Source organism: Pholcus phalangioides, unplaced genomic scaffold, assembly GCF_987345545.1.
Source record: "Pholcus phalangioides strain wild (caught in Gottingen) unplaced genomic scaffold, Ppha-v1.0 ptg000003l_1, whole genome shotgun sequence".
NCBI lineage: Eukaryota > Metazoa > Arthropoda > Arachnida > Araneae > Pholcidae > Pholcus > Pholcus phalangioides.
Window position 1 is genome coordinate 55,159,097 of NW_028301596.1, and position 21,102 is coordinate 55,180,198.

Here is a 21,102-nt window from a genome sequence, read left to right on the forward strand (position 1 = left end):
CAGGCAGGAATTGGCACAGCTATGGCTTACTCCGTTTGACGAGTCACTCGGCTTACTAAGCCATATTTTTGCTCTCCTAAGAGTGACGAGTTACTCATCAACGAGGTTCGACCGTATTGTGCATATTGTGCGTGTTGAACGCCACTGCAGATATATAGTCCGCAGTGGCGTTCAATGCGCATAATTTTAAAATTAATATATTTTTTTAATTGATTTTGATTTAACGTAAATTTAATTCATCAAGAATGAAAATGGTTGTTTTTTTGCCATTTTTGAAGAAAAAAAAAAGATTTTTCCACTTAAATCTGCATTTAAGAAATATATATATATATATATATATTTTTTAAATGCAGATTTAAATGCTTTCTTAAGCCATGGATTAAATGCCAGACGCAGTGGCATATAATCCATACTAAGGAATTCCGATTGTTTATGGTATGTAATCCACTAATTAACGGGAGGCATTGTGTTCGTTATTTGCGTGCCTTTTCTTTGACTTGTCTACGTCAGCGCTACCTATCAGCTGTTTTTTTTAGTTATTTTTTCCCTGTCTTAAAAACATTCCCGTGACCTAGCTATGCTAACCCTGCATTGTTATGCAGATTCCATTGTTATCTAAGGGGGGAAATATGGAATTTTCACTTAAAGTTTATGATTGAGGCAATAAACTGAATTTTCGAAATGAGCCGCGATCACTAAATGACGAAATGTCTGTAATTACTCTGTAAGATATCAGAAAAGTGTTTCCGCTTCATAAATATTGTACTATCACCATGTCTCAATTTTAATAATAGAATAGCGTTTCCATTATTTTCTGTGTATTGTCGTATTATTTTGGATAATTATAAACGTTGCTTGAATTTTGTGGAAATAATGCGACGCGGTTGGGAAATCGTTTTCAACGACTCGGTTCAACAATATAACGAATGATTGCTCGATGATTCTTTGGGGTTATTAACTTCGGTTTCAACAATGTCGTTAGTGAGCTTCTGGGTAAGGGAGAAATTTTAAATATGAACTGATTCACAAATGTTGGGAAAATGTAAGGGTCCCAGAACTCTACCACCAAAATGAGAGGGTAATGGTACACGTAAAGGCGACTAATTCTTTTTCAGGGGGAATGCGTAGTCGCAAATGACTTCTTTACTCGGCGTGGTCAGCATGCAATTTAAACGACTACTTCACCAAACACCAACTCCGGCCATATCGCTATATACTGCCATTAATAAGATGGGTTGGAGATGAAGGCGTTTTCTATCGGTGTTCGCCTCAAATTCGTTAGGGAAAATATCTTACCTATATCCTCCCTTGGGTTTGAACCTGAGACCGTGACGGCAACCTTCAAGGGTTGGTAGATGATTATCTTACAATGTCGCCACTCGGGTAATTTAAACGGAGGCGCCAAAAAAAGGGAAAAAAGATCATAAAGTAAACCTGCGGGTAAAATATTATAAGGCTGGTAGTTCAGTCACTCTATTAATAGCCTCTGTGCGGCCGTATGTGCATCGTGATGGTAAAGGTTTTAATCCCGAAGTCTTTCCACAGGGAGCAATTTGGTCCACAACATTTGAGAAATCCATTCATAATACAACGGGCAAAAGAGCCTGCATAATTGTTTGCTTCCGAATTCGAAAGGCAGATGGCAGTACTTCATGAATATATACAGGTATTCCTCAGAAACAAATTTCATGTCAAGTACAGCACACATACACAACACATTTCGGCATACTGCAATTCATTAGAAATTTCGCAGAAGAATATTTACGAGTTGCATGCGTGGTTTAGTATAGTAGGAGGTTCGGTCCTTGCTGGCGACACAGTGAGGTTTGGCTGAAGATGGTTCTCCGCCTTCGCGAGGCGTGAATGCGAACAGGTCGCATAGTCAAAAAAAAGTCGCTCAACAAAGAACAATCAGCCTACATTTTGAACATTTGAAATTCAAGAATTATACAAGCAGACAAAAATCCCACTTCCTCACTGCTTCCGGATTCGAAGACAGATGGCAACGCTTCCTGGACGCATTACTGGCATTCTTCAGAAACGAACACGTTTCGTACACAATCACACACACGACACATTCTGATAGCCACCAATTCCTTCATTCTATTTTCGACATCGCTTAGGATACATAAGTATTACTAACAACTAACATCACTAACATCTTTGTATCTCAACTTATCACTCCAGGTCATGCCGTGAGATGTTACAACATCTGCTTGGTGCCATAACGAGTAAACATCCGGGAACGTCGATTGCAGTAGCTGTGTTTTACCCCACTAATACAGTACATCCACATGTGCCCAAGCACATAAATAATCTTCTTCCCAGATTTGACTGACCTATCACTTTGCGATTTTTTTTCTTTGCCAATTTCTTATCCAAAAGTCGTCTCAAATTTCAGTGATCAGCCTGCCCAAGTTGTGCAGTGGTAAAATGCTCGTCTTCCAACCTGAAGATCCACAGATTCAAATTGGGAGGGAAGAATATCGAAAACAAGTTCTTTACCTCTCTACCGAGCAGTTTCTTTTCCACCCAACTCCACTGGTTGGAAATACCCGTATTACGATATGACCAGAGTTGGTGTGCGGTAAAGTATATACTAGTGATCAGCCTCGGATGCCGAGGTGAAGGATACTCTAAAGGAATAGGTGCTATCACCGCTAAAGGTATTCTTGTCCGCACAACGTCTTGCTAGAAAGTAGGACCTCGGCCTTCATAATTAAAAAAGTTGTTTCTGACTTAAAGGTTCTTAACCTTATGTGTTCCATGAACCCTTTCTGCCATTAAGATGAAGTTCACGAACCCGTTTTGCTGATAAGATTAACCCTTAACTGACGTTGTGAAAATTCTGTGCTCATCGTGGGGTCATTTTGACCCCACCAAATATTAATGCATTTTAAAAATAAACAAAAAGAGTCTTCATAAAATCAATAGATTTTTTTGCATATAAAAATGTCAGTCCCATTGACTTTATCTGTCAATTAATTCACTAAATAATTTTTTTCAAATTTCTTTAATTATTTTCTGAAAATTTTCTCTTATTAATACACACATTCGAAAGAAATGGTGGAACATAATGACTTTAAACAAAAAATTTCAATTAAATTTTTTGAACGAAACTTTCATGATTAAAAAATCAACAGAAATGATTAAAATGAACTCAGAAAATAAGATTTATAAATTAAAATAATATTTACCATATTTTCACAAGCACCAAAATTATTCTTGTACGAAGTCGGTAACACAGCAATTGTAAACAACACTATGACGTATTGATCATACAGGTCTTGCTTATAATTCACTAACAACACTATCCTCATGATCATCTCGGATATCCGATGTTAAACCATTAATTTGAAGCCATTATCGAGAAAACTGGCGCTCTTCCGATACACCATTTTGATTTGTACCGGTAGACAGAAAAAGACTTACGCAAGTGGTGTGGTTGGTCATTTTGACCCCACGGAAACTTTTATCAACGATATAGAGGGAAGAAAAAATAGAAAAACATCTTAAATTTGTCAAACACGTTAAACAACTGGCTTGAAAGGAACTGAAAATAAAATATTCCAGATGCATTTCTTTCTCAAGAGGTGGCAAGATGAAAATTGCGTGGGGTCAATATGACCCACCACGCCAGTTCAGCGTTAACCCCCGGATACCCTTTTACAAAATAACATTCAGTACACACAGGGTGATTCCATAATTCCCCTTCTCGAATTTTACTGGCGAACTGCTGGTCCTAGAAGCATACTTCCAATTAGGAAAAGAAATCCAAAAAACGTGTAGAACTCAGATACACCATTCTTGTTGCAAGAGAATTGTATTGATTGGTAGCTATTAAAATATAAAGATTAACATTTCATACGGAGACCCTGTCCTCAAAAACCCAATTAGGAAGTTGTTGTCCTGTCTCTCGTGAGACCAACAAAAGAAATTCCACGTTTCTAAGTGCAATATTCGTTGAGATATTTTTGAATTAAAAAATCGGTGAAAAGTTGGGACAGAACGGCATAAATGATGTAAAAAAGCATTGTCCCGTCGTTTATGTTGTTCTTTTCCCAACATTTTTCCGTTTTTTGAATTCAAATATCTCAACGAATATTACATTAAGAAACATGGGATTTCCTTTGTTGGGCTCAGAGACAGGACAACAACTTCCTAATTGGGTTTTTGAGGACAGGGTCTCCGTATGAAATGTTAATCTTTATGAAATTTTAATAGCTAACCAATCAATACAACCCCTTGCCACATGAATGGCGTATCTGAGCTCTACACGTTTTTTGGATACCTTTTCCTAATTTGAAGTATGCCTCTAGGACCAACGGTTCGCCTGTAAAATGTGAGAAAGGGAATTATGGAATCACCCTGTATAGCACTAAAAACAATTTTAGTTTTTATTGCTGTTGATGAACAGCACCGCATCACCTGAAATCTCGGGTTCCCAGAGATTTCTGGCAACCCCAAAGGGTCCCTCCATCCCTGGTTAAGAACCCCTGTTCCAACTGGTGCGTCTGGAATTCTCATCAAATTCTTGACTCGACTCTCAGAAGAAGAAAAAAAATTAATTATACGAATGATAATTGATTGCAGTTGGTCCCGATACAATCATGATTTCTGCGCATAATTCCATCAATTGATAAGCGTTAAAAATACAGTGTGTCCTATAAATTCGTATATAGTTTAAAAATTAATAAAAATTGAAGGAATTGGTATATAATGGGTTCGCAAAACAAAAATTATTCTCACATAGAGGGGTTTTTTTTTTGGTACAGAAAAAAATCATTTCAAATTTTTGTCGATAGAAGGAGCTGCGGGAAAACAAACCACAGATTTCCGTGTGAAACTACTTCAATCTCTTCTGTGTCTGAAACATTCGTAAAGCTTTAGCCGGCCATTCGTGGCTGAGGAAAACAACTTCACCAATAGTGGTTTATCCGACAATGTCAAAGTCACAATGAGAAACTCATGGAAAAGCGGCGGTATCAGGAAAATTCAGAAATGCCTTATTAATTGTACATCCTGAATTCTATAGGGCTCTGATTTGCATATTTCTGTGATTCGTTTCATGCTGCAGCCTCTATCGACGAAATGGAACTAAATTTCCCAACTTCGTAGGAATTACTTTTCGCAAACCGCATTCAATAATATACGAATTCCTTCAATTTTTACGAATTTGTGGGACACACTGTATATGTATTTATTCTGCTAGAGAATTACCACCATTTTTTTTTCTGTATATTTCAACAAGTGTGTCTGAAACTCCTACGTCCCGTATTTTTACAGTTATTTTTGTGTGTGTGTCGTAATTTCAATGAGTGGGCAGAAGTAACTCCACAGATGACAAGAAAACTATCAGAAGCTGAAAGAAAAATAATACAGGGTTTACACAGGAATCCGGAGGTGGTTCCGAAAATGCTGACGTCATGAATTCTGGGAGTGGTCCCCGTCCAATGAGACGCCGTTCCAACTTTTCCTGAGCCCGTGAGCGGTGGCACCGGAGAAGAGACGAGCATGTGCGTGGTCTTTTAAAAGAGCGCGTCGACATCACAGACAAGTCTAAACTAAGACCAGAACCTGAAGCGAATCGTCGTACTTTTACACGTTCTTGAATCCAGTTTTCTGCGAAAATATTAATCTTTACTATCCGGGTATCAAGTTACGGAAACCGAAACAGCTGTTGAGAAAACAAACTTTGAAGACAAGAAACCAAACCAGAACAAAGAAGAAATGGCAGGTAAGAATTAAAGTTATTAAATAAAGTGAAACCTCGCTACAATGATACTCGATATAACGATAAATACCTCTACAGCGATATTTTTTTAACCTTCTTTGGTATTGCCTATAGTCTAACGTTATATTCCTCTCGATACAACGATATCCTTCACAACGATATTTTTTTCAAATCTTCGGAATTGCTTAGTCTAATATTGAACTCTCGATACAACGGCATACTTTACTACGATAAATCCCACTACCACGATATTTTTTTCACATCATCTTCGGAAATGCCTCCCCCCGATGTTGAACTCTCAATACAACGATATCTTTTACTACGATATATTCATCTACAACGATATTTATTCCAAATCTTCTTCAAAATCGTCTATAGATTATTGTTAAATTTCTTCCGATAAAACGATATTTTTTCAAATCTCCTTGGGAATCACACACCTATAGTCTAATATTAAACTCTCGATACAACGATATCCTTTACTACGATGAATCCTTCTGCAACGATATTTCTTTTTCAAATCTTCTTCGGAATTACCTGGTCTAATATTAAACTCTCGATAAAGGATACGATTACCTTAATAATTATTGCAACAATGAATATTAGGGAATTATTATAAAAAATGTAATTCATCATGTTTAAAAAATATGTTTCTCTGATAATATTAAATCATGAGTACTTATAAACTTCTAATATCTGTGTACATGGGATTCCCATCATAAATTTCAAAATAATCAGAAAAATTTAAAATATCTTTTTCTTATTATAAATATAAAAACACGGTACATTTGGAACTTTATACAAAGTTATTTTTTAAGTAAATTTTTTTAACCAATATTTTATGGTCAAAATTTCAATTAGTAAATACATTTATTAACGGCATTTTTGATAAATGGAAATATTTTTAGAACACACTACCAGAGTTACAAGAATATTTGCTTTAAAAATATTATTACCTGACATAAAAAGGTAAACTTCCAAAGAAATTTGATGTTTGTGTAGTTTTGCTATAAAAATGGAAATCGATAATGGAAAATGAATAATGTAATCGATAAATGGAAATATTTAGGAGAAACTATTAATTATAAATATATATAAAAGAAAACCTAAAAGTAAAATTGTTATTTTATAATAAAAAGTATGACATTTTCAAAGAAATATGACGTGCGTAAGATTGTTATAAAAGTTCAGAAATTTTATAAAAACTACATTTTTATACTCATAAAAATTATCAGTTATATAAATATGTGGCCTCATAAAAATATTATTTTATAATATTGTATTATATGAAGCGTTAATATCAGGCTATCTATCAAAATCAAAATGTTTAACCAAAATCTAATACTAATAAACGCATAAATTTTCTATTTTAGAAACATTCAAATATAAATTTAGTATTTCATTAATCACAAGAAAAATTTATGATCAAGTGATAAAGTTTCTGATTAATGATAATTAGATAATGATATTATAATCATGTGATAGTTTCAAGTATGGATTTTTAAATAAGACATTCGATTTTTCAGTTTTTCACAAGTTCTACGCATGAGAAATTCTACCGAATATGAAATTTTTGAAAAGTAATTATTTCATTTTCGAAAACATCAGAAATTTTGACCAGAATCTTTATGTACAGTTTTGTGGTAAATAATAAGGAAAGATTTCTGATCTTTTCTGGTTCAGATCAAACTTTGTCTAGCTTCCGTTCCACAACATTCCAAAAATCATGTTAAAATCCATTTTTTTCTCCACACCAATTTTATTAAATGGATATAACACATAACATGCCTATACTACAACTCATATCCAGCTACTCCTTTGGAGGAAACCACGGTAGAAAATAGGGGGAAAGAAATGAGATTCGTGATTCGTCTTACATATATATTCAATAAATTCAAAGATTTTAAAATATTTCATTGTAGTGGCTCCCCGAAGCTTCCAAAATCTGTGCACTTTTTCCGGAGCTCCCAAATTTTATAAGCGCCTTTCTCTGAAAGATTCGATAATCTGTATAACGTGCCTTCCTCATTTTCCAAAATTTGTACCCTCCTTTCCTAGAACTTATAAACATGTACGTGGCTTTTCCTGAGTTCCCAATATCTGTATGTAACTTTCCCTGAGCTTTATAAATCTATACGTGCTTTTCCCGAGTTTTCAAAATCAGCATGAATTTTATTGAGCTCCCAAAATTAATAGGAGAATTTCTATGAGTTTCACAAAATTTGAGTGTACTTGCCTTTCTTTGATCTCTTCCAAAATTTGTACGTTCCTTTCCCTGAGCTTCCAATATATGTACGTGCCTTTTCCCTGATATTCCAAAATTACGCGCCTTTCTCCGAGGTTACAAAATTTGTACGGAACTTTCCCTGAGTTTTGTAAACGTGTACGTACCTTTCCTTGAGCTTTCAAAATCAGTACGCTTTTCCCTGAGCTCTTAAAATTTATAGGTACTTTTCTCTGTTTCCCGAAATCTGTACGTGCTTTTCCTAAATCTTCCAAAATTTGTACACACCTTTCCCTGAGTTTCTAAAACATGGACGTGGCTAGCCATAAGCTTCCAGTCGTACAACCGTGCTTTCCTCCTATCTTACAAAATTTGTACGCGACTTCCCCTGAGTTTTGTAAACCTGCACGTACCTTTCCTTGATCTTTCAAAATCTGTGCGTGTCTTTCCCTGAGCTCCCAAAATCGGTACGTGCATTAGCATGAGTTTCAAAAATCTGTACTCTCCAAAGACATTTATGGTCCATCACTAGAGCAAAACATGCCTCACAGTTTAATGATCATTGCGTGATGATCCGCTTTCACTGTGAAATTTTATAAATACTTGCTTTCAATCCAAAATTTTTTCAATTACGATCAACCAACCAATTTAATTATATTTCAGAGACACAAACTTCGAATACAATTACTACTGTGATGAATTTCTCCAATCAGAAAATATTATAAGGCACAATACTATAATTCTGTGAACGCTTTAAAGTCTGAAAATTATCTATTCTTGTGTTATGTAATAATTAATTGTTTTGATTCTACTACTAATAATAATACGCTTTAGCGTAGAAATAGATGTGTAGTTATATATATTTATGTATACACTATATGCACTAGTTGAGCATTTTAATTAGGTTTACGCAGCTAATATTTGATGTACGATCAGCAGTTGTATTATTTATTTACAGCTGGAGATAATTATCCACGCTTTTTTCGATGCATATTTTTTTAAGCGTTGATTATTTATTCATTATTTAAATATTGTGACACTGAAAATTAACATTCCTAAAAAAAAATTCTCAATTTCATATTCTTTCGATCTCATTATCCCCTTTTCCTGATTTTTTTTTTTTTTTTTTTTGGAAAAATAATGGATTATGGGATTATTTACGTACTTGGGTATTTCATTCTGTTTTCGATTAATTTTCATGGAAGATTATACATGATAAATTGCGTTGGTAATTGCTTCTGTCTTCTTTGATCTTTCTGTTTTCTTCGTTTAGATGTGAGCGATAATTTTCTGAATTATCATCAACTTGAAATTAAAACAAAGCGATTGTGTTTCTGGCTTTCCTAATTTCTCATTTAATTCGCTTCCTCCATCTTTATTATTTTAAATTCTAAATTTTAAATCATTCGGTTACGGTTTTCCATTAGTTCCACTTATCTCTATCTCTGCCCCCTCTCTCCTACTTAATCTCAAATAATATTCATTCAAATTCGTGGCTTTATAAAAAAAAAAAAGGAAAAAAATTATATACAGGGTGGGCAAAAAGTTTCTTGCCTAGTTTAACTCCTTCGCTTACAAGTAAATTAGCAAGAAATTCGGATGCTCTCTATTTGACGAATCAGCAATAAATATAGTAACCTTGTCCTAACCTAACCACACGTTAAAAAACGGAAGAAAAATTAACAAATGAAAGAGTAAGACAGTATAATATAGATAAGGTGATAGAGTACAAAGTATATTTAGTACAAAATTAGATTTCTTTTCACCCTCACCCTACCTGTTCTTTCACTTGTCACTCTTATAAGAAATATACATCATATGCGAGGGAAAAAACCACTATCAGGATATACAAAAAACAAAAAAATGTGAGGATGCAACAAAGCTTCGGGATAATCAGGAGAGAGGGAAGAAAACAGAGTGAACTTGTTTGAATTCCTTCCACTGGCGTTTGGACGCAATATTACGTTCGTTGATCGTAAAATGGTTAAAAGGGCATGCGAAAGATGGCAGTGAATAGATTGCCGTGAATTCGGGAAATTTTTCAGCATGCTCTCGAAGTACATGTACCATAATATTGCGTGACCACAACACGTCCCTGTTATGGAGTATGAAATTTAAAAAAAAAAATGCTGTGCAAGCGTCCAAATTATATTGGGAAGTACCATGAAGAGTCCAAAGCACGTTGAAACTTTTTCTTAACATAACAGTTCCGCACTTCTTTGGACAATATTAAGTAGGCAATTTTAGATATGGAACAGGAATTACGCAGCTCTGTGTTTGTCTCTCACGGTGCTCTCTTATTCCAATTCTGCAATAAAACTTGGGTTTCACCTCCGCATTTTTTTCAAAGATTTGTAACGCTAACCGTGTAAGTACGATGTATGGCAGTCATGATGTGTTTAATAATTTCAAAATACGTATATTTCCCGACTTTTTTTCTCAGCGCAACCGTTTCCCCCATGTTCCTTCAAACTAATAGAATTTTTTTTCGTCCACCGTAGGAGTACGGGAGGGGGGGGGGGGTTCTTAGCCATTTGTGTTCCATAGGCCCCCTTATGCCAATAAGATGAAGACCACGGACAGTGGCGTACTTGTAGGGGGCCTCAGCCCATGGCGGCAAATTTGAGGAATGAGTTGAGAAGAAAATTGGTAGGATGAAAGAAAGGCGGAAAATTTTTTGTATAGCCCTCCCATAAATCCGCTTCTGCCTAGAGAGGGAGGGACCAGATCATGGAGCGTCTGAAAGAGTGACCTAGAGTGTGTGCAAGCATGTTGATTACCAAAGAGTGACATCGAAAATTTGGAACTAGATCAGTGACAATGCCGCCTTAATGCATGGGCCCACCTGGCACTGACCGGGGGGGGGGAAGGGGTTCAAGTGCGGGAGGGGGGTTGCTCTTGATGATGATATCTCGTTTAGATTTTGGGAATTAAGCATGAAAATCGGTAAGCAACCTTTTCAAGTCAGGTAGTGGGGCCTAATAAATATCAATTTCCTAAATTTGCCAATTTTTGCCCCATGAGGCAAATGATGCTCTTAAGACGGCCCTGGTCAATGAGTTACAAAAAGGGTGAGTTGGAGTGAGTATGTGAATGACCAAAGAGGGACCTAGAGCATGTTCAAGCACGTGAAAGATTAAGATAATGATGTAAAGCGTGTGCAAGCATGTGAGCGATCAAACAAGGGACCTACAGAGCGTGTGTGATCATGGTACTGAACAAAAGAGTGATCTAGATCGTGTGCAAACATGCGAATGGTGAAAAGAATGACTTAGGGAGTGTGTGAGCATGGTCGTGACCAAACAAGTGACCGAGACACGTGCGTATTTACGGGGGGCAGCCGAATGCACAGGGTGGTGAATCCGAAGAATGAACATCAAGAAAATTAGACTAAAATGGGAAAAGGGAGCTGAAATTCGTGTAGCCCACAGGCGGAAAAAACCACAAACACCCTCCCCCCCCCCCGTCCACGGACCCCTTTACCGAAAAAACATTCAGCCGATAACGATGCAAAAACAGTGAATCTACCCATTCACACTCAAGGACAATTTGAAGCCTCTCCAAGAACCCCTGGCGAATACAGAGTTATTTAAGTCTTCTACGCTTATTTTACAGAGGAAGCAAAAAACATAAGAATGAACCATATTCAAGTGAGAATATATAGACGGAAACATCACTTTCTGCCCTAGAGTGACTTTATCTAACCGAGGCTTTCTTGGTCCTATATTATCAGCGGCTCTACAGAATAGTCTGGAAAAGAATCATTTTCAAACCACTGAAACACACACCAATTTCTCGTCACGCTTCTTACATAGGTTGGAGGGAGACTCCCCTCTGGAGCTGCGACGCATACGTTGAGAATCACTGATCTAAACCACCTCCTTCTTGATGTTGGGATTTCGTTTCCCGCCAGTGTATGTACCGCAACGTTTATAAATGTTGAATAAAGTCTCGACCTATTTTTTATTATTATTTGTGGGCACAATGATACTACTACTACTACTTAACCGAACATGCACCTCGTACACGTTCCTCTACAGAATTTCTGACGAATCGGCACATGCCGGAATGTGCGTTCTGGGTGTACGCTTGGCCCTAACATATTTATGTTGTCGAGTTCTGCTTGTTTCCTGTTCATGCTGCCATAATGATAACAATATTGAAAGAAAATCGGTTTATAACGTCTCAGTGAAGGCTATCATCCAGCTCGCCGTGAACTATATGCGAGATAATGTTCTTACCACTCGTGACGTAAACCCTACGTGTTTTCGACGTGATGCGAACAATCATGTTATACGATTTATTGCATGGATGTCAAAATGTTGACCGGTTCCTCCCAATGATGACTGCCGCCCTATCATCTGAGAGTCATTCAAAATCCATCATTCGATCATCATTAGCTCCGAAAGTTCTGTGTTTTTCCCCCATGAAAATACATTTTTCTCAGGGCAGTAAATTTTCTGGTTCGATCGAATTCCCGGTTCATGGAGCACACGAATACATATATTGTATTTGAAGCCAAAATGATCGTTATTTATAGCCGGTTAACTCACTGAAAATTGTCCGCTACATTACACGCTTAACCCTAAAAATAGGAGAAGCCATTGTATCGATCAGTTACACCATTTTCGTTCCGGAAAGAACAGTTAAATCTGATCCTACCTCTTAGAAACAGTTCTTAAATGATCTAGGATAAAGACAACCGCATGTTTAACAGTTGTTTGCTTCACTGCAGTGCCCCATGTTGAATATATGTATAGTAACTTTTGAAAAGATACTTCATCATATAACTATGCAGAACTCCGATGCCTCTCAAAAATAAATAGTTTCTCTTCAACAGCTCGTGATAGGATTGCATGCTGACTGTGAACAATTCTATTTCAATCTCTTTTTACATTGGTACCTCAATAACGGACATACCCTCTTTAGCGGACATCTCTCGCTTACGGACACTTTTCAAGTCTGTGAAAGAGGGCCTCAATGTATTTCGCTATACATACAGGGTGATTCCATAATTTCCCCTCTGCAGCATTTTACTGGCGAACCATTGATGCTAGAGGAATACTTCAAATGGGAAAAAGTATCCAAATAAGGGGTCATTCAAGTATTACGTCAGCATCGAGGGCGGGGAGTTTCGGATTTGCTGACTTGGGGAGGAGTGGGGATTTGAAAGTTGCTTACGTCATCGACCCCCCCTTTTTGAAGATATGAAATATTCTAAGCTGCTGACGAAATTTTGCTGACAAGGGGGGGGGGTCAAAAATGGCTAAAAATCTGCTTACATAATACTTGAATGGTCCCTAACGTGTAGAACTCAGATACGTCATTCATGTGGCAAGGGGTTGTATAGTTATTAAATCAAGTTCTTATACTCACACCCCGTCCTCAGAAACCGAATCAGAAATTTGATACCTTGTCTCTCCTGAGGCCAACAAAAAAGTTCCATGTTTCTAAGAAGTGCAATGTCCACTGAAATATTTGAATCGAAAAATCGGAGAAAAGTTGGGGAAGAACTGCGTGAACCAACGGACAACGCTTCTTTCTCTCATTTAGGCTGTTCCTCTCTTCCCAACTTTTTTCAGATTTTTGAATTCAAATATCTCAACGAATACGCACTTAGAAACATGGAATTATTTTTGTTTCAGGAGACACTAAGCAATAACTTTCTAATTGGGTTTTTGAGGACAGGGTGTCCGTATAAAAAGTTTTTTTTTTATATTTTAATAACCATATAACCCTTGCACCATGAATGACGCGTATCTCAGTTCTACACGTTATTTAATTTTTCTAATTAAAAATACGCCTTTAGGATCAACGGTTCAGTAAAATGCAGCAAGGGAAATTACACCAGTATATTAACACGATGTTCTTTGACCACTACTTCACCAAACACCAACTCTGGCCATATCGCTATTTACTGCCACTAATGAGAGTTAGGTTGGAAATGAAGACGACATCTACCGGTGGTCAACTCAAGCTCGTTCGGGAAAATATCTTACATTTTTCCGCGGGTTTGGACCTGGGACTGTAACAGCAACCCCTTCACGGTGGTAGACGAGCATCTCGCCAACACGCCACTCGGACTTCGTCTACCGCTGGTCCGTGGATCAGTTACACTCCGAGGGAATTTTCTCTCGGTCTGCAAACCGCCCAATTCATATAGCCTCTACTAGTCAACATAACTTTTTATTTCTGTCTTAGCCGTCAGCAAGTCCCAGAATCATATTTTTTTTTTTTTTGCCGCCGGTCCGCAAATGATTTCTCCAACTAATTCATATTTTCGTCAATTTATTTCCGCTGTTTATTAGTTTTTTGCCAGTCCGCAAATTAATTCTTCTATTTCTCAATTTTTTGTCATTCCTCAACTGTTTTTTTTAATCATTTATTTTTTTTTATTTTTTATTTTTTTGGCGGTTTGACACACATGCGCAGATCAATAAAATTTTATACAAATACAAATACCACGCCACAACAGGCAAATTGCCCAACGAGGTGGCTGACTTAAGAACATCATGGATCCCCCCGAGCCATTTTTTGGAGGCCCTACCTACTACTGCTACACCACACATGCACCCCGCCCACAAACCCCCCCCCCCCCATGCGGAACCCCCAACGAATCGGTACATGCGGGAATGTGCGTGTACGTGTAGTGAAACCTGACGTGAAGTTTTTTGTTTCTCTGTAATGCTTGTTATGTGTAGTGCTGCCATGTGCCACCAGTTTTTTTTCTAACTATGAGTGAAGTGTTATGATTGAATGATTTATCGTTGCAGGACTGTTGCTCTCTGTGGCGAGACTTTTTAACGGGGAGATCGGCTCGCATTTGCGCCTTGAAGTTGGGAACCACAGAAAATGAACTTCAGCGGAAACCAACTTCAATTGAATTATTTTTTTTCGTCTGCAAAAAATAATGATAATGAATAAAAAATAATAATTTTTAAGTCTGTAATTTCTTATCTTAATCATTTAATTTTTTTTTTCGGTCCTCAAAGTATTTATTTATTTATTCATTTTATGTCCGCAAATTATTCCATTTACTTATTTTTTTCCGGTACGCAAATCATGTCTTTTATCAAGTTATTGATAAAAGACAGTTTATATTGACAGACATATTGTCAGTTATTTATCAAGTTATTTCTCTCAGTTACTTATTATTTCACGCTCCTCACGTTATTTCTTCTCTATTTATTTATTTCCTGATCGTCCACAAAATTGTTCAGCCACGTACTTTCAATGGTCCGCAGCCGTATAAAAGAAGATTGAAGAACATTGTGTTAACGCACATCTCTGTTGGCTGGGAAATTATTATTATTTTTAGATTTTTTTCTCCCTCCTTTTCTTTTTCCCCAGCGTGGCTTCGCTAACCGCTTATATCCCTATCTTGGGACAGAGTGGGAGCCATGTTCTGGTTTGCTGGTGGTGGTGTTGGCTGGGAAAAAAAATTTAGGTCCCACAATGTCCTATCAAGAGATTCCAATGCATAATTTTTACACCCGAAAATACTTTAAAAATATCAAAAATTTACAAGAATTTTGAATATTTTTCAAGTATAATTGATTATTTTCATATCTGTAAAATTACAATCAAAATACCAACCCGATAATTTTTGAGATTTTAAAATTTTTAGGTATTTTTTTATACAGTTTAATGAAATAGTTCTTACAATATTCGAAAGAATCAACAAAAATATCTGAAATTTTAATAGAATTTAAAATTTCGAACCTTTATAATTTTTAATTTTTGCAGTATACAAAAAATCAAAGGAATTTTAAATTTACAAAAATTTAAGTTTCCAAATGTTTTTGTAATTTTATCATTGATAATTATCATGTCCAAAAAATAGTAAAATATTCCGAGAGTTCAGAGATTTTCAAATTCCGGAACATTTTTAAAAGTTTTTATTGTATCCGAAAAAATTTCAAAAAAAATCAAAAATTTACGGAATTTTTAAATTTCTTGTATCTTTTCATAGTTGATAGTTCTCATATAAAATCCAAATTAATTGCGACAAAATCAGATTTTGTCGAATCAATTTGTAAATTTACGATTTCGGATTTTGAAGTGTTTTTTTTTCAATTAAAACGAACAAACAGCAAATTGCAATATACAAATATATAATACAATATACAAATACAAACATATGTTACACGACACAAAACACACACACATACACTATGTAGCCCCAAGGGACTATGAAGTCCTTCCAGCAGGCCTATATGATTTTAATTACATCATTTTGTCCCTCAGCAACAGCTCTTTCCTTCATTAGATGTATTTTAGTATATAATTAATATGCATTGGTGAAATAATTTATTTCAAAGTACTGCATTAATATCTGTGTTTTTGATCATACTAAAGACGTAATTTGTATTTTTATTACTATTTGTGCAATTACTAGAGTAGATGATTCAAAATAATTTTTAGAACATTCGAAAAATAGGAAAAAATTAAGATTATTGAAATGATTTTCACATCTAAAAAAACAATTTTCGAAAGAAAAAATAAAGATCTGAAATTTTCTAGATCTTGAAATTTTGAATCTTTTGATATAATTTGTTAATTTCGTATCACTTGTTACAGTTTATAATTTCCAAGAAAACTGAAGAACAATTACAAATGCGCGAGATTTTCGAATTTTCAAAAATTTTCAGAAACCATAATTTTTATAATATCCGGACGAAATAAGAAAAAAAAGTCTCAAATTTACCAGATTGCTGAATTTTTGAATGTCTCTTTCTATTACAAAAAGTTCTTATCTTATCTGAGAAAATTAAAAACTTAAAAATTTACGATATTTTAAATTTTATTATTTTTGTATAGTTGATAATTCCCGTAACATCGAAATAAGTTGAGACTTGAATACGAGAGCGAATACGAAGCTTGAATCGAAATTTAGATTTTTTTTTTCAAAATAATTTTTACAATTTCAAAAAATCGAGAAAAAAGTAAAATTAAAATTTTTTTGATTTTTTCACATTTTTCGGTGATAAATTCTTAAAACAGAAGGAAATATCGAAAAATATAAATTTGAAAGATTTTCAAATCTTAGCTTTTTTCTAACAACAAATTCTCGTAATATAATCTGAGGAGAAAATCTCCAGACGTTTCACAAATTCCCACGAAAAATACATATTATTGCATTTTCTTTGAAGTCAGATATATTTCTACAATTAAAAATGCAACATAATAAATTGTGACCAAAAATATGAATCATAAAAAATGCAAAAACAAAAATTGTAGGAATTTCCCAGGTTATAAAGATCCGTTTATGTCGTATGATATCATCCTTAAATGCTAAAATTCCACGAAATCCGGAAAAAAAGATGATAAATTTATTCACACACAATTTAGATTTAAATAAAATATTTTATGTTTTCGTTAAATTCTTTACAGATACATCAACGGAACAAATAAGAAAATTCTAGTTTTTTTTAATGGGGATTCCAGGAAATTATTTTTGCTTTTTTACCATCTCCCCGCTCCGGAAAAGTTTCTGAAAACATTGCCGTTGAAATTAAAACGTAGTGTAAACCCAGGAAAATTATCTCTCCCATTCTAAGAACCAAAAATTGTTATAAAGAAAGAATTTTTTTTAAATATGTATTGTACACACACCGGTGAGAATAAATTAACATTTTAGAATTTTTAAAAAGTACTGAACTAAAATTGGGAAATATATATAATATTCAAATGGCAGAGATCATTTCGAATGTGTAGGCGGTCGTACTCACAGGTGTAAGTACGGGCCAATGTAGCGCCCGTTGTGGTGGGAATATTTCACTGACACTTGGTGTTTGCGTTATTTGAACCATGGGGAAAAACTGGTGTTAAAAAATTGAACTTTTTTATTGAATCTTCCTTTCCCCCCCCCCCTCTGGTCTATATATCCTATATAGCAAGTTTCATTAAAATACCTCCGTCAGAATGGGCGCTGTATATGTCTGACTAGTGTAAGTTTATTTATAACCACCCTGCAGAATCATAGCTGATTTACTGTAAGGGACCGTACGGTAGTTGCGGGGATGGGATAGGGTGGCCAGATCATGTGACTGAGACACCGGGTCAAATCCTGATAAAAACCGGGACATAAAGCCAATCCACTGAAAAAAAATCGGGACATCTTGAAAGAAAATTTTCTAAAAGAAGGCGTTATAGAGTGCTGAATTGTAAGGCAATGTATAAAATTGCTTATTGGCACTTACAAGCCTAAGCCTTGTACGGTTTAGTTCTCAGTGTTCTTCAATCTTCTCATTGATGTAGACCGTTGAAATTAAGTGAAACTTTTTGCGAACCGGTGAACAAAAATTTTTCCTTACCTCTGACTTATTATATTTCCTATTTTATTCTTTGCTGTACACCAAGGATGGCCAACCCGCGGCACACGCGACGTAAGGGGCATACCATGGTATCGGGGACGATGAGAATATAAAAAATGTACCGAACACGGTAGAACCGAATAGTCGGAAAATGTAACCTGGGCTACAAAAGCTGTTCATATTGGAATTTGGTAGTTTTATGCAACGCACATATCGTAATGAATAATAATTATGCATTGGTTTGGTGTATTGCATTTTTTTTTTTGTTATAGTGATTTTTTCGTGATACAGTGCCACGTGTGAGCCAATAGTTTTGAACTTGTCGTTTCAATTTGTGGGAATAAAACTTTTGATGATAGGTATTTTAATACAAAACGCAGTTTTTTGTGTCAATTGGTTGATTTTTAATGAATTTTTTAGATCGCCATGGATTTTTTACCCACCCTGTATAATATAACAACATGCAGTGTTCGAATTGGGATGGAAAGTGCTTCAAGTCTGATGAGAGGCTTCAGACAATCTCTTTGCCTCATCTCTCTTTCTTCATATATACTACTACTTGACCGTACATGCACCTCCTTCGCATTTTTCTGTAGAATTTCTAACGAATCGGCGCCGGAATGTGTGTTCAGAGTGTATGTTAGGCCCCTAACATATTTATGTTGTTGAGTTGCGCTTATTTAGTGTTCATGCCGCCATGTGTCTTCCATTTTCTTTTCCTCATATATATAATACTTTTTACTGGTAATTATAAATTCCCATGTAATTAATCATCAATTATACTGATTTATATCCAGAGATCTAATACTTCTTCAGGAAAACTGAATCATAACAAGAAAGGAATAGATTTTTCATTTTTTCGGAAGAAACTCTTGAAACTAAACCTTTCACAGAAATTTGTTTGAGCGAAAGAATTTCGGGAGTTAAGGAGAGAAAATTTCTGAAATTACTCTCGCCCTAATATTGAAGAAATGTTTTAAACGCAAAACTGTTCGTAAATTAGGAAATATACAGCCCTTTGGTATCTTCTCTGCGAAGATATTGTGTTGTATGTACTATTCTCTCGAATGATAAAATATGTACAAATGTTCGAAATGTTTTCGGAAGTGATTAAATACTCTTCTCCGGTGATATTTCCCATAAGGATAAAAGAGCTAAACTAATGCGAATAATATATATTTGTCTAGTCTTATAGCAAGTATTTTCAATACAAACCAAGATTATATCTTGAGAGATTTATTGTCGCACGTACACCGAAGCGCAACGAAATTCGAACTTGGGGAAATGGCATGCAAACGCTATTGTACCACTACCTCGCATATACATATGCGAAGAAGCTGCATAGCTGAGGGAATATATCCATTACCGTGGTTGTCACGATGTTTTTGTTTTTTCGTTGTTCTTAATTTTATGTGTTCCACGAAACTTTTTGCGAATAAGATGAAGGCCGCGGAACCCTTTATAAAGTAGTATTCAGAATACAGGGTGATTCTAAATCCATTTAACAAACATTCAGAGATGATATAAGACACTTTAAACAAGTATTTTTGGTCATAGAATGTGTGGCCGAATCGCAATAGCAAACGCGGTGGAGTGTATTTTTAGAGAGTGATCACAACAGAGAGCACTTCACCAAAGGCAAATATAACGACGGATTTGCTGCGATCACCCTGTATATATATATGTGTGTTTACGCTGCATACCTGTGTAAATTTAATGCGCCAAAATATCGGTTAATATGTTTTCATGTGCGACCTAAGATTACTCCTTAAAAATACCAAAAACCATGTTAACCAATTTTTTGGTACATAACATTCATGCTGGGTTACCATCAAAATATATAAATAAAACAAATTATACTTTTATAGCACATTTTATTAATTTTAGTTGGATTGGTTTAAAACCAACAACCATTCCCTAATTTTATCACTATTACCAGCGATTATGCATAGTGCCCAAGCCTCGTTGGTAAATTTAATAAGTACTAAAAAATTATCATTTTGCCGGTGATTATGCATAATACCCAAGCGTCGCGTCGTTAGTAAACATAATAAATAGCTCTATATAGTATACTATACATGATAATTCATACATGTATTGTATCATTATATCGGGTTACGATCGTAAAAATTTGTTATCGGGTGTACGACTATATTCATCACGCATACTAGACTCGTTTTTAATTTTTTTTAAATATTTATTAAATTCACCAATTACACAAGGGTATTATGCATAATCACTCGAGTAACTTGCAGCAATATTCCAGAGCGCTCAAGCGGCCCGCAGTGCAGTTTCACATCGTTCAAGTGACCTGCGTCACCGTTTCAGATAACTTATGTGCCCACGCCTACTTAAATTAAGTGCCCAACTGCACATTTCCGCGGGGAGTTAAGTTCCACAACGGCACATTTCCGCATGATTCAGATCACTTTCAGAGTTTTTGGGCACAGTTTCAGATCACCCATAAAGGTAATAAATTTCAAGTATTTATCAAATTTAACAACGGAACTTGGTTATTATGCGCAATCGAAAGTAAAAGTGATGATGTTTTTAGCATTTATCAAATTTACCAACGACGCTTGGGTATTATACATATTCACCGGTAAAAGTGATAAACTTACCAAGATGATTGGAAAGTAAGCATAATAACTAGTTATTACGAAAACTAACAGATTTATCACATTCACCGTAACTTGTCACTACTTTCTTTCCAGTCACCGTATTTCCGTGATTTTACATGCTGCTTGTTCAGGTAGTTAGCCAATTTAGAGATAGAAAAAAAACAAAACCCTATAAAACACAATGTCACACCATTTACTTCCTAAACG

General features: G+C 35.4%; 1 protein-coding gene across 1 annotated transcript in view; it reads left to right on the plus strand.

Annotated features, from left to right (window-relative positions):
- Positions 1-5,523: 5,523 nt before the first annotated feature.
- LOC149088910 (uncharacterized) overlaps positions 5,524-21,102 on the plus strand; it is a 76,926-nt gene continuing 61,347 nt past the window's right edge. Inside the window, exon 1 of the mRNA XM_089253186.1 lies at positions 5,524-5,737. Coding sequence (XP_089109312.1) covers positions 5,731-5,737 — 7 coding nt within the window. The 5' untranslated portion in view covers positions 5,524-5,730. The remainder of the gene's footprint in view (positions 5,738-21,102) is intronic.